Consider the following 14,956-nt stretch of genomic DNA (forward strand, 5'->3'; position numbering starts at 1 on the left):
CATAACATTCTTCATAATTTATTTACTTCTCTCAAAAATGAAACATGAAAACACTGCTACAGGTATTTAAGGACATAACATTATGAGAAATCATAATCACATGAACTTCATTGTGATTATGATTTCTATTTAGCAAATATCTCTAAGGGCACTAGATGGCGACCTTCTCCTTTAAGAAAAACAAAAACAAAAACAAAACCTAAGGTTTCATTAATATTTCTCCTCTGACAGTATCACTGCTGCAGCAGATTTAGAAGTAAGCAACAAGGCACCTTCACATCTTTGAGTGGTAGATCATCAGAATCCTTAAATTTCTAGGTTTTCAGGTTGTAAACTAGAAGCAGAATAGTAGGAAAGCAGCAGCATCGTGCTGGGAGTCCTGGATTCAAACTTCTGTCCTTGTGATCTTGGACTTCACCTCCAAGATCTCATCTTATAATATGAGGTTGGGTTAAATCATCTTCAAAGTTTATTTGGCCTCTATTGGTATTTTGGTTTTTAATAATTCAATGATTAAAAAAAATCTACCAGAATGTTATTTCTCAAGTTTTCCTTGCATTCTATATTTAAAAAATTTAAGCCAGTGGACAAATTTTAATGTCACTATGATTGATATTATTTAAGTTAAAACTGACTCATTCAAAAACACATTTTGGAAGTTAGGGATGAATTTAGTTTGGGTGTGTGTGTGTGTGTAGTTTTGGCTTAAATATTCCTTTCTTTTTAATAAGCAGGAGAAACAATAACATGTTTAGAAGGAATAAAGTGTTCATTTAAGATAGTATAAGAGTTGGGGAAAGTCTTTAAAGAGTCATTTTAAAACTATTTTTATTTGTTCCAAAAATAAAGTTGAAGCTATGCCCTAGATTTTTAAATATGATCAAAGATTTTTTCAATGTATTATTTTTAAATTCAATTATTTTGAGTGTTTCTAAAAGAACTGTAGCAGATTAAGTTGTTCATAGACAGCAGTAACAGAAGAATAACTATCAACAACACAAAGAATCCTTTTCCAAAATGAATAGATGCAGCCATACTTTAGCATCTGGTACCATCAAGAAATTCAGATGTGGTCTGTAATAATTTTAGTTTAAAATAATCAGATGATTAGAACTAAAAGTAAGTAATAAAGAGTTTATTTTAAAATAGGTATATGCCTGTTTTTCCTTTACTTGTTTCAGACCAGGTAGAACACTTTTTGTTTTTAAATAGTTATTACACATTGATTTTTCTTTTTAAGGAAAGTTACTATTTCAGAAAGAATCATTTGGTGTCTTAGTTGCACCTATTTTTAAAAAAATTACTAATTTATCCATCATTACTTGAAAAAATGTCCATCATGTAGACAAATAAACTTGCATGTTGTGAAATAAATTCTTTGTGATACATACTGTACATATTTTAAAAACGTAGGTATTAGAAAATACTCGGACTCTAGCTTAGGGTAGGTAATGGATGCACAAGTCAGAGAGAAACAGATAGATGATTACAGATGCAGTTTCTACCCCAAATTGGAATTGTAGAGTGACCCAGCAGGTTAGTACTGGCTAGCTGTAGCAGCTTCAGAACCATGAAAGGCGATGTTGTGATGTAATTTGGATGCTTACTATACAAAATTTAACTGTCGCAGATGAAATAAAATCCGGACTTGAAAATGTTTACAGTCAACGCATGGGATGGCCTCTTTTCAGTAAACACTAGTGGGCTCATTACTATACGTTCGTCCAACAGTTTTGGTTCACAATTTCCAGTAAAGCTTTATGCTGAAAAAATTTGAAACTGCTATTGCTCTATCATTCTTATTACTTAGGGTCCCAACATCAGCACTTCACAGCAAGAAACACACACACACACACACACACACACACACACACAGACATGCGAACACACACCTACCTTGCCTTCTAAATCCACCCAGAGCAGAAAGAAAATCAAAGGTGAAAACAAAGATAAATTTATGCAGGTTATTGTCTAATGCCAGTTTAATATTTATGAAATGTCACACACAAACACACGCGCGCACACACACTCTTTAGGATCTAGTTACAAGCACTGCGTCATCCACCAGATCACATGGTAATTGTTGCTATTTCAAGGATCAAGTGGCATAAAGCTCCCCCGACACACACCCATCCCACTCCCTTCTTTTGGTACCACAAAGCGTGGAAGAGTGATTTTTGATTTTTGTGTGATGGAGTGAGACCAGGCTCTCTGATTCAACGCTCAGCTAGAAACTAGGCTCTTTGGTGGGGTGGTGCGCGCGCGTTTCTCACGGAGTGATTGGGAAAGGGGGACGGGGGAGGGGGGTCTCAGGGGAGGAAGGGCAGCTCTAATTGGTTTCTCAATGAAAGATAATCACCTATTCCCCGGAGAGGCTAGGGATTAGCACTCTGCCTCTCTTCTCCATCGCTTTTAGAATTCTCATCCTCCCCTCGGTGCTTTTAGTCCATTCAGCAGAAGTGGATCGAAGCTAGCGGCTCCTCGCGCCGCATTAGGGGCAGCACTCCGCTGCGCTCCAGTACTTTGCGCCCCATTCACTCATCCGCGCTCGCCTCTCCCGGCTGTTGTCCCAGCCGCCGCCGCCGCCGGAGAAAAGTTTCGTGGAGGGGCTCAGAGAAAAAATGAGCGAGCTGGAGGAAGACTTTGCCAAGATTCTCATGCTCAAGGAAGAGAGGATCAAAGAGCTGGAGAAGCGGCTATCAGAGAAGGAGGAGGAAATCCAGGAGCTGAAGAGAAAGCTTCACAAATGCCAGTCGGTGCTGCCTGTGCCCTCGACCCACATCGGCCCCCGGACCACCCGGGCACAGGGCATCTCCGCTGAGCCGCAGACGTACAGGTCCTTCCACGACCTCCGACAGGCATTCCGGAAGTTCACCAAATCTGAAAGGTAGGCGCCGGGGCTTGGCGCCGCAGGAAAGAGCTAAGGCCACTGCTCTTGGCGGAGGGCCGGGCGCCGGTGGGGACTTAATGATCCTGGGCTGGGGTCTCGGGTCTGCTGCGGAGGGGGCTAGTGAGCTCACGGCTCCCCCTTCTAGCTGCGGCGCACGGAGTGGGGGTGGCCCTGCGGCCGGGAATGGGAAGTGTTTATTTTTATTTCTGCCCATCACGTGCTGCGCTGGTCTCTGCCTGGCTGGGAAAGGCGAGCTCCTCGGGGAGTCGCGCCCCTGTGGCGTGGGGGTGGGGAGAAGGACCGGGGAAAGTTTTCTCGAGTCTGCTAACTTGGCCACTCAGCACTCGGCTGCTGTCGCGCCGGCTTTCTTTGTGCGCTTCGGTGGGGGCGCCCACTCTGGGACACTACCCGGCCCATCTTGGACCCTGGAGAGGTTCCCAGAGGAGACCCAGGCCACGGGGCATGCTCACAAGGGCCGTCCGAACCTCCCGGGGAGTGGCTCTAGGAGGCTGGGCAGGGTTGAGTTCAATTTAGGGACTGAACTTAGCTGAGCTCGAGCTGTGTTAGGAGGGCACCGGGTCGGGTGGGACAGGTCGTCTCCACTGCAGGGGTCCAGACTCCAGCTTCGGGGTGGGAAGGGGAGATTTTATTCACGGGGTCTTTTTCAATGCAACAGTGATGTCAGCAAGAAATGGCAAAGAAACCCCACCTTCTGAATGTTCTTTTGCTCTGCTGTGTCCCTTCCAGAAGGACCATTCTTTCGTTTGCCCTGGCTTGAAGGATGCCAGGTGACCTTGCACCTGAAGCTGTTTTGGGACTACTGTTCAGCCTTGTCCCAAGGTGGATAAAGCGCCCTCCCTGTTTGTTTTCCTTCTAAAGGTCTTCCTGGAAAAGTTAGGATGAGGAGGGAAGGGCGGGCTGTTTCTCAGGGCGCCTCCAGACTCCTTCCTTTCCTCCTCCCGGACATTTTAAGAGCCAAGTCCAGTTCAAAATTGTGTGTCCCTCCTTCGGGGTGTGCAGAGGAGGCTGGACGGAGTTTGGCCACAAGTAGGAAGCTTTTGCACTCCATTCGCCGCCTTCACCGGAGAAGGCTGATCGATTGGCTGCAGCATTAAAGCGCCTCTGGACATTAGGGAGAGGAAGTGCAGACTCCAAAGCCCATTACTGGCTTTTAGTCTCTGGAAGTGCAAGGCCGAAAGTGCATTTCTCAGGATATTGAATATTCCATTAGGCGTGCCTTCATGCCCGCCTACCTCTTACCCCTTCCTTCTGCTTAGATCACTTGGTGTCTGAGTTTGGGGCCCTCAGGGGACTCCTAAACTACCCTCCGCACCAATCTCCTAGTTCTCTTACTATGAGGCCAGCTTTTCTGGAAGAGCATGTCCTCTTCTCCATCCTCATCCAGGACATAAGCAGGGTTCTCCCTATCTCCTACTCCTTAAGGGTACTCCCTCCTTGTCAGCTTGTGGACTCTCTTGTGCATTGATTGGGGGCAGGGATGACTGGGCTGGCTTTTAGAGCTATTAGAAGACTAGAAGCTGGGGTGGGTGAGGGTAGAAAAATAGGAACCAAGCAGGAAGAACTCGCTTTAGGAAATGTGGGCCCTTTTGAACAAATATCTCAAAGGACAGCTTTCAGACTTCCTGAGTCATGAATCACTTATGAAGTGACACTATCCAAATGGTACCTTTTGGCCCAGCCTGCCTTGAAAGTCCCCAGTGGATGGATCAGTGGCATTCTCCTTCCTTCTGCTAGGTTAATACTTGGCTTTGCCCTTGGTTGGGAAGCTGCTGCTGTCTTACTTCAGCCTGGCTATTCATTCCATGGCCACTGCCCTGCCCTGCACTCAGCAGCTGGAATCAATCTGCCCACCTCCTTAAGAAGCCACTTCATCAGCGGTCACCCTGCAGCTGCTGGCCTCCCAGGGCTGCTGGGTTCAAGCTTTATCGCATTTTTGAAATTTCAGATTTGTGTGTCTGGGCTGTGCCCCCCGGAGGAACAGCACAGCTTTGGAGCATAGCAGATTTTACTAGGATATGGAGAGGACAAGAGTCTCCAGAGTCTCCTCTGTTTCAAATACCAGCTCTCAATGAGGCACTTTCTGAAAAATTTCTTGAGAAGAAATCTGAAAGAATGAGGAGTTTTTGTATGGTCTGAGAAGAAATCATTCTTTTTCTATCCCCTTTCCCCAAACACCAGCCCCAGCATTTTCTTGTTAGGGGTAGGAACATTCATCCCAAGGGTGGTTCATGTGCTGTAGAAGTGGAGTGAATATTTGTGTCTGTAACAAGTAACTAGACAACTTTTCTACTCATGCTGTACCCTGATTTACACTGTGACTGAGGGCCGACTTTTTCCCACACAGTGCTTAGTTTCATACTTTCAAATGGAAGCATGGAGTTTATTTTCAGCAAGGTGACTCATTAGCTTTTAAAGAATTTTGACAGGTATAATATATGGGAATAGTAACCATTGGAATTAGGTACTCATCCAAGCACTTAAAGAGACAGTGTTATTGCTGGTGAGACAGCTTATTTTGGTCAAGGGGAAAAAATTATAAAAATATTTAAGAGATAAAATTTAGTGGCAGATAAGATACTTTCAAAATAAGAGTGCATTTTCTATTTTTAAGATATCTGGATGTGGGAAGTAGATATTCTGTTACTTCATGTCTTTTGTTAGAGGCTGTGCCATCTTGATGGGTATACTGGGGCTGAAGCAGAGTGCTTTATTGCTATGCTATTGTTCAGTTGTTGCTATTGCATCTGAATGATAGCTATTTGTGCAGTAGGTTCATTCCAAAGTTTATTGGGACACTGTGTTTTTATACTAACAAGAAAAGTAATGGAGTTTGAGAGTATAGGATTGTATTTGGTAGGGAGAATAAAAGAACTTTTTCCTATAACCACTACTTTTGAAAGTTTTTGCAATCTAAAAATTTAAATAACAGGTGGCAAAAATATCTTAATGCACTTATTGTAGTGGAAGGAAATGGGAGAATTCATTGACTATTATAATCAAGTCAGTCCAATTAGCCAGATTTCCATGTGTCCACAGAGAGTGTAATGCACAATCTCCATTAAGAATGATCTAAGTATCTAAGGAATGCTTAGATGAAAATTATACTAGGGAAAAGGAAGATCTGAGCTCTCAGCATAAGTATCAAGTGTACAATATAACGATCATGTTTAAAAAGAACAAACACATCCAACTTATTGTAGTACTCATTTTCAGACCCCTCAAGAAATACCCAGTAGGGATCAAGTGATTATCATTGAAAACTGCAGGCTGCTTGGATGATGGTGATGATATTTTAAAATTTATATTTAAAATACTTTCTTTCTGCCAAAGAACTCCAAATATTTTGCATAGATTTCTGTGAACTCTTGATTCCCTTCATGCATATATTCCACATCAAGAATGATATATTGCTCTTAATTTTTCCCCTTAAATTTGTGGACACATTTTTCTTCGTTTTGGCTGCCTATTTAATAATGTCTGCTGGGGGGGGGGGCTGCACAGAATTTTTAAATTAGCTCGAGCACAGGCTTGAATAATTATTAATTTGTTATAAGGATAATAATAGACTCTATCCCAAGCCTTTGAGCTATTCTTGTCGTGAATCCCTTGATTCTTGATGATGTAAGTTGGTTATTTGAAACCTGAACTTTCTTGTGCTGGGACAAATATGCTTTGGGCTTTATGCCCCAGAAAACTCATTGCTTTTTGCATCTTTGATCCAGTTCAGGACTAGTTTGACCTTTGGACTAAATCAAGGTGTTTGGCCTAATTTTGATTTAAGCAACTTCAGTGAAGTAGTGTGTCCCAACAGAATTCTAGGCCCAGCATCAATTAGAAAATATGCAGTGTTTTAAAATAGCAATGGTAGCAACAATAAAGATAACTAATCTTAGCATCATGCTATGCTATTAATTTACAGAAGCTCATTGTTTTCTCATAACAATTCTAAACAATCTCCCCACTTTTCAGGTGAGGAATAAAAGGCTTGAAGAAGTTCAGTTACTGACTTATGGCCTCAATGCTTGGCAATATCATAGACCAGTTTTAACCTCAAATCTCACAGTTCTTAGAGCCCAAGTTCTACACTGTATAGACTTGGACTATGGCTGGTTCTATCTTAGACCCATAATCCTTTCCTCTACAAAGAAATACACCTGCTCTAAATTAGAATAGGACTTAAAAGTCATAAAACTAGCACCAAATTGATTTCATGGGACAATGACCAGTGAACTCACATCCAGCCCACACCTTGAATGCACTGTGCCCAGCTGGGCAGGTAGCCCTACTCTTGGGATTATCATTTGTCAATCTTTAATCTTCCTCCTTCCTCACCCAGTTTTCCTAGCTCAGTGTCACCTTAGAGGCAGGCCTGAGGAATGATATGATTGCAATTACGAAGGTTGTAAAAATAACCTTGGTTGCTTCCTTTAGAATTCCTTTGCTTTTTGCAAGGATCCTCCTGCTAACCTTCCATTTCTACCATGCCTATCATCAAAATGTGTTGATCCCTAACCAATAATATATCAATATATTAACCTATTTTCTCTTTCTGATTAACATCATACTATTCTAAAGGGAGCTTTAGGGAGTGGATATTCATTTGGTTGAATCTGATGATTAATATTTATAACACAGATTTAAGGGGAGGCAGGCAGAGGAAGAGGGGAGGGTTTTAGACCAGACAGCTCATAAGCATCTTTGTATATTGCCACATGGGATTTGTAGAGGATGGCAATGACACATAAGCACTTTACTTGTACTTTCAGTTCAAGCTGTACAGGAGTTGGCTAGTACCCGGTTTAGTGATGAAAAAACTGAGCAACTCATTGTGGAACTGTGTGTGTGTGTGTGTGTGTGTATAAGCACTCTACCAACTGAGCTATATCCCCAGCCCAGGATTCTTAATTTTTGCATTTGTACTAGAGTTGGTGAATTGGTCTTCAGCTTATCATGTGTTTATACTTGCTATTTAAGACACTTTGCTTGGGGATTAGTTATAGTTCTGGAATCACACATTTTCCCAATTTGCTTGTAGTATGTCAGTTTTTGTTCCATTTGAATCATATATGTGTATATATATATGCAAATACACATACACACACACACAGAGTTCAAGAGTTTGCATTTAACCATGCATTAATTAGAAATTTGACACTCAGGCAGCTATTTCTAACAGACCTGAAAAAACAAAAGATGCCCTATCTTTTTCCTTTTTCCTGACTAAAAGCCTGTTTCCCAGCGCCTTCTCATCATACCGTGTAAAAGATGCTTAAACACTTTCTTCTGATAAAATTTTCAGGTGATTTCACAGTTGCTCTGGGTATGAATGATTATTTTCATTTGCCATTGAGAATTTGCTTATCAAAGTTCAGGGCCCTGCATTATCTAGGTTTCTTGTAGCTTTTGGAAGTTACTGTGAGCTCTGAGATAAACCAGGGATAGCATATCCTGTTTCACAAAAGTGAAAGCTCAGAAGTTTGGGAATTGTCAGAAAAGAGCACTGACCTTGAGTCTAGCTTTGTTATGTGCTGTGTTGAATGAAGAAATTTAAAAAAATTGTTAAAGGGAAATACACATAAGTATGTATATGTGCAATACATACATGCACCAAATTGCCACTTGATCTTATAGTACTTATTATCACAACTCTCAGAGTAGTTATTGTAAAACCCCTCTAGATTAGATTGGCACAGATCAGCTCTTGTAGAAAGGAGGGTTTCCGTTTTGGATTTGTTGTTATAAAACAGATCATGGCATCTTCTAGTTCATCAGATGCTGTTGAAGAAGTACATATTACTTCTACTCAGTACTGCTTTTCCTCATCCTTTTCTTTATTCTTGAATCTGCTTCTGTTTGTGTGTCTCTTCTGGGCTCCTGTGTTTCTTCTAGCTTGGCGTCTGTAAGTCCTGCCAGATATAGTTCATTTGCAAAAATCATAGAATGGCAAACGTGGAGCAGACCACTTGCTCAGTTGCTTTAAACTTTTAGTATCTTTCAGATATTTAGTATCCTCAGATATTTCAAGTATTATTTATGTAATTTTATTTTCTGAAGTTTTTTTTTTTTTTTTTTTTTTTGCTGGTACTGGAAATTGAACTATCACTAAGATGCATCCCCAGTCCTTTTCTCATTTTTTATTTTGAGACAAGGTTTCTCTTAATTTGCCCAGGCTGGCCTCAAACTTGTGATTCTTCTTCCTCAAGTTCCCGAGTCACTGGGATTACAGGCATGTACCATCACGCCCAGCTTGAATTTTCTGATATTTAAAAAATATCTGTTAATTTTTCACATTGAAAATAGACAATGCCTTAAAATATTTGTTCAATAAAAGATGGACATATCAAGAACATGTCTATCTTTTAAATAGGTTATTTTATCATATAAAAACTGATCCTAGAACTCATTTCCTTGTTTTATTGATTTTCCTTCTTAACAGATTCCTTTTCTTAAAATGCTTAACCTTCTCTGCTAATTACTAAACAGTATTGATGGAGGGAAGACTTTGGGGTACACTATGTTGGTTTTATTGTAAACATTTTCATTTTGTTTCTTAAATGTAAATTTGTAGAAACCTCTACTACCTTAGACAATAGCGTAGTTTTAAATTCAATCAGTATCAAATTTATATTGACAACAAGTTTTAAAATACTTTCTGTAATTTTCCCTGTCCAATGTGCTAGCAGCATGTTTAGTCTTTCTGTGGTGCATATTGACTTGAAATATTCTTGGAAATTAGTCCTAAGTAGTTAATTTGTTATCCTGAGAATTGATTTGGATTGATTTTGTTATCTGGCACTTGGGTGTGCAAGGGATGGCATAAATGTGCTGTTTTCTTCAGTTTGTTTACAAGAGGCACATCCAGTAAGCGATCTACTGTAATTATCTTATTAGGATTTAGTTTTACTTTTTGAACTTGTGATAGAGATTATGCAACTATGGTTCTTAAATTATTCTCCGGGTTAGACTTGCTGCTAATTCAGACTGTCCTTCTTTTATAGTCCAATTTAGAGCATGCTTTGAGATGTGTTTCAAGCCCTCAGATGTATCTTTATTTGAGCACCCTGACCTCAAATGCTGCAAAAATACTGCTGAGAAACTCTATAGGGACCCTAAAAATATTTGTATGTTTGCCTCTTACAAATATCCCTTGGTCTGTTTATTCAATGATATTATACTGTTATTGTCTCACAAGCAAATCTGAAGCCTTTGGGTAAATGTTAATATTTTTCTTGATGCCTTTCATTGCTCACATAGTGTAGATAATGCTGATTTCATGTATCACGTGGTCACCAATGAACTTAGCTACATATGCTAGAAATCCTCAAAATAGAATATTCTTTTATATTTTAGGTTGTAAACTTATGGGTAGAAACCAGGAGTGTTTACAGTAAAAATTCCAGCCAAATTAAACCCTTAGCTGACCATACTTCTCTCTTCCCACATGCGACTTTTCAGGGAAAAGGTAAAAGCAGCATATTTCTAGAATATATTCCAAACAAATAAAGGATCCCTTGTGTCTTCTAGAGAGTAAAACCAGTTCTTGTTCAGTTCATGTCACTTCAGAAAATATGATCACACTGAAATACTCAATCTGATATCCTGTGTGTTACTCTGGAAGATTTTAACCATGAGATCACAACACAATGATGCATAATTGACTAGTTGTAAGCTTAAAAAAAAAGTAGATAATGGTTTAAAAAATCAAAATTCATGAATTATTTGTTTCTTGTAAAGTAAGGCGAAGTGCATTTCCAGGCATTTCCCTAGGGAGAGCCATCTACTTCCATTCCCATTGACTTTCTTGATTGAGAGGATTACGAATGTATGGCAGGAAATTGCAAATAATCCACAGATCCACAGACGGTCTGGTCTTCACAAGAGTGTGTTGCACATGGGAACGTCATCATCTTGTGAGTCACTGCAGAAAAAATGTTTGAGAGCCTCTGATCTGAGCTGTGGTTCTAAAAAATCAGTATCTTGACTCTGTGATTTGTTAAGCTGTGTTTTATAAATAAAAGGTGTTAGATTCACTAGATTCTCCTTAGTCAACACATATATTTCAGAGCAAGGTTTCCCCAAGAGTAATGTTCATATTATTAGTGGCACCGGGAAAGCTCCTAGGAGGCATGTAACTAAATTTATTTTATATTAATAGATACATATTTTAAGGGATGTTAGAAGAGAGTGTATAACTATCATGTCAAGTCTATGCTGTATAGCCATATTGCCTATATTTAGAATAAAGCTAAATTTTAAGAATTCATTGATTTTTAAAAATAAAAGCACAAAAATACAGATTGTGCATAGACATGGTTACACAGAGAGGTTTGGGAAAGATTTCTTTGAAGTCATTTTCAAAGAATTTTTTTTTTTTTGCTCACCCTTACTGGTCTTAAAGCATTCTGACTAATTGAATTCTTTCCATTCACATCTTTGGATGATGTCTTACATAGCTGTCTCTCAGGATCTTCAGGGGGAATTGAAGTGGGGACATAGAATTTGATAGAAATGGTGGCCTTTATAATATGCACTCTTTTTTTGATGGTCAGTCTACTTAAGAGTTACATGTCATAAGAAAAACATTTGATTTCTCTCCAGATTTATGGCATCCCAACAGCTGGTTAGAGTAGTCCAGAAATAATAAAGGGTTGCTGGGGCACGAGCCTCCCTCCAGCCTGGGGTCACTGGGGTCTCGCTTCCGGACTCTGTCTGCAGTGTCTTTTCTTCTTATTCTCAGGCTCCTTCCTGGATTCTGAGAGTAGGTTTATTCCATCATGTATGGCTTTATAGTTAGACATAAGTTATTTTTTCCTTTCTTAGTAAAAAAAAATGTGAAAGAATTTGAAAGGGAAAAATCTTTGATAAAATACAAATTAGTTTTTTCTTATCCTTATATTCCCTTTCTTTGTAGAAAACTAGATTAATAAAAAATAAAGGCTTTAAAAATATATATTGTTAAGGAATGGTATGGTGGACAAATGCAAAAAAAATATAACACGAAAAGAGGAAATATATTGCATGCAGGCCAAAAAATTTACAAAAATCCAATCTTTTTTCTAGAAAATAGTGCCTGTCATTTGTCTATCCAGTTACAAAAGAGAGACATTAAGATTTGACAATAAATACTCCTAAAAGGCAGGAAAACAAAAACAAACAAATAAAAAATGAGGATTGGGGTGGGGAGAGATGGAGAATGAGAGAAAGGAGAAAGAAAGGGGTGGAGAGATTTCAATAATGACCACAAGATGGCAGCAGGAGTATAATATTTAACAATTGTATAGTTAACTAATAGTGTGAAATGGTCTGTAACTGAATTTTAAAATATATTCTTAAATATGTACTTTTCTTAACATTAGGATTCAAGAATTTTGAAAGTTACTATTGAATACATATGGCCTTTTATTTTTCCAATTAATAGCGATTGGGGGGAATGTATTTAAAAAGACAAAGTGAAGTGTTCTCCAGTGTTTGTATTGAAGAGAAACAAATTGTACAGTTTGCATGGAGAGTTATATGAACAGTGGTATCAGTTTGAGGGAAATTCCTCTAACTCCTATGGGGAAACCCCCGGACTTGTATTTGACCGAGAGAAGGAAACAGAAATAATGGACAACTAATAGCTGTAAAAAATATGTGTGAGGAGATAAAATAATAAGGGAATGATTCCCTATTTGCTCCCCTCCCCCCATAAAAAGGAAAGAAAACTCATTATAAGTAATAATTATATTAGTTAATAGATGATACTTCTCGTAGATTGTTTGGACTTCTTGATAATTATGATTCCACAAATAATCAAATAACTCAATACAGCATATTGCAGTCTAGGATCTTTATTATAAACAAAAGTTAATTTGATTATGTAGATGTATTTAAATATTTTAAAGAAACAGGCAAAGTGTTTTATGAGATATCTAAATATAAGCTGCCTCTCAACAACTGTAGGTAAAAAGAAACTAGTCTTGCCTGCCACAAAAGGATGAATTGTGGGTCATATCTAATGGACTGTAAGTTTTTGAATCAATATTCTCTTGGATAGTGTCATTCAGCCTTCCTGTAAAAGGCTACTTCATTCAGTCTGTGACCCCTCTCATGTGAATCCCCCAGGGGGCTTGGATATGAGGTAGTCTTACTAATGGCTGGCATCTGTGTGATTTAGTGCTAAGGAGAAAAGTACTTATTTTGGTTTGTCGCAGTAAGCAAGGGTCAGTGGCTAAAGGAAGTTATACTATGGGTAAAAGGAAGTCAGTTTAAAATCAAAGCTATTACTTGGCCTCTTTAACTGGCCTATTTCCTTAAATATTGTGTTTGATCCTACTTAAATAAATAGGCAAGAAGGGAAATAAAGAAAATTTAATACAATGCACATTTTGGTACCCTATTTGTAAAAAAAAAAGTGTTTTGAAATTCTGTGATATACATATTTGAAGATATAAGTATATAAAATGCCCTTTGGGATAGTAATTTTATTTTTCCTAGGTTAAATTTTTTTAAAAAAGTCCTTCCAGAAAGGACCAATTATAGATTAAATTTAGGGCATGCTTTCTGGTGTCTGTAAGGTCAACAAAGCAAATCTAGTCTCTGTTAGATTCGGTGAAGCAAGCCATAAGTAGTAATACCTTTTTGTTTTCTCTGATCTTTCTGGTTTGTTATCTGGGTAAGACAAATGCCTGAGGTACAGCAGCAGGGTCTGAAGTATTCTGCCTTGAAACTCTGGTTATCTAGCCTTACCATTTGGCTCCAGGGCATCATGAGAGTTATCCATACAAGATGAGATAGGACAAGGATTCCCTGTGCTTCTCCATATTCCAGCAATCAGAAAAAAAAATGGTTTTAAAGGTTTTTATTTCTTTTCTTTTTTTCTTCCTTTCTTTTTTTTGTAGTCCTATATCTCTCCCTTCATCATGTTAAAGTCTGGACATGCTTTTAGGGTACCTGAGAGCATAGACTACATCTCAAATTTACTCATTCTAATTTTAGGCTATATTTCCCTTAATGGCTTTAATTGCGTAAGTAATGCATAATGGTTGTCAAACAATAGAAATCTATAAAATTTAATCATCTCCTTCAAGTCTTCCTATCTGTCCTTTAGTAGGGAGTCAGAGTTAAATTTTATGTACATTAATGCAAACCTTTACTATGTAAAGAAAGAACTTTCCTGCTCATTTGGAGGTCTCTGCTCCCAGAGTAATAATCCACCCCTCCCACCACCCCTCCGCCGTCTGTCTCTAACTGGTTCCTTTTGGCACTGGGGATTGAACTCAGGGCAATTTACCACTAAGCCACATCCCCAGGGACAGGGTCTCACTGAGTTGCTGAGGCTGGCCTTAAACTTGTGATCCTCCTGCCAGCCTCCCCAGTCACTGGGACTACAGGCATGTACCACCATGTCCAGCAGTAGAATCATTCTTAATACTCCTCAGCAACCTACTGTTTTTTGTTTAATAGTGTCTGCAGTTCTTTCTGGATCAATCTCTATGGGTATTTCTGATAGCTGTGCTCTATTTCAGAGTATTCATATACCTTATAGTATTTATATATCTTATTGATATTTTGTGTGGGGGGGTGTTTTGCAAGCAATAACAATGCTGCAATTAATAATCTTGTACATATTTTCTCAAAGGCCTTTTATTTATATATAGGATGAATGCCAAAACATGAAAGTGATAATTCAAAAAAGGTGCTAAGTTTCAGTATGATATTTTTTGATTTATGTGAGAATGTATACACTTTACATGTGAAATAAAGGATCTATGATCCTTTCTATCAAAAGGGAAAGGTGTGCTGGTGCCATCAACACAATTAAATCTTGTATATTAAAGACAGACTTGTTTAAAAATCCAACATATAACCAGAGCAGAAACATGTGGGAGGTTATTTATTTATTTTTTTACTTAAGTTACATTCATGAGAACAGTCTTTTGGAAGCAGTGTTTACATGGCCTTTTACTTCTTAGATTTGTAAAGTCTATACTGTGCATTTGGCTTGACGTTTGTGTGTATATGTTTATGAGTGGAATAAAATCCCCAAATTCCTACAATGTGATT

At 38.7% G+C, this 14,956-nt stretch overlaps 1 protein-coding gene across 1 annotated transcript in view; it reads left to right on the forward strand.

Moving 5' to 3' along the window:
- Positions 1–2,318: 2,318 nt before the first annotated feature.
- The window catches only part of Prkg1 (protein kinase cGMP-dependent 1), a 1,168,403-nt gene continuing 1,155,765 nt past the window's right edge, over positions 2,319–14,956 (forward strand). Inside the window, exon 1 of the mRNA XM_048807597.1 lies at positions 2,319–2,887. Within this exon, the coding sequence (XP_048663554.1) occupies positions 2,622–2,887 (266 nt within the window). The 5' untranslated portion in view covers positions 2,319–2,621. The remainder of the gene's footprint in view (positions 2,888–14,956) is intronic.

Source organism: Marmota marmota, unplaced genomic scaffold (genome assembly GCF_001458135.2).
Source record: "Marmota marmota marmota unplaced genomic scaffold, marMar, whole genome shotgun sequence".
NCBI lineage: Eukaryota > Metazoa > Chordata > Mammalia > Rodentia > Sciuridae > Marmota > Marmota marmota.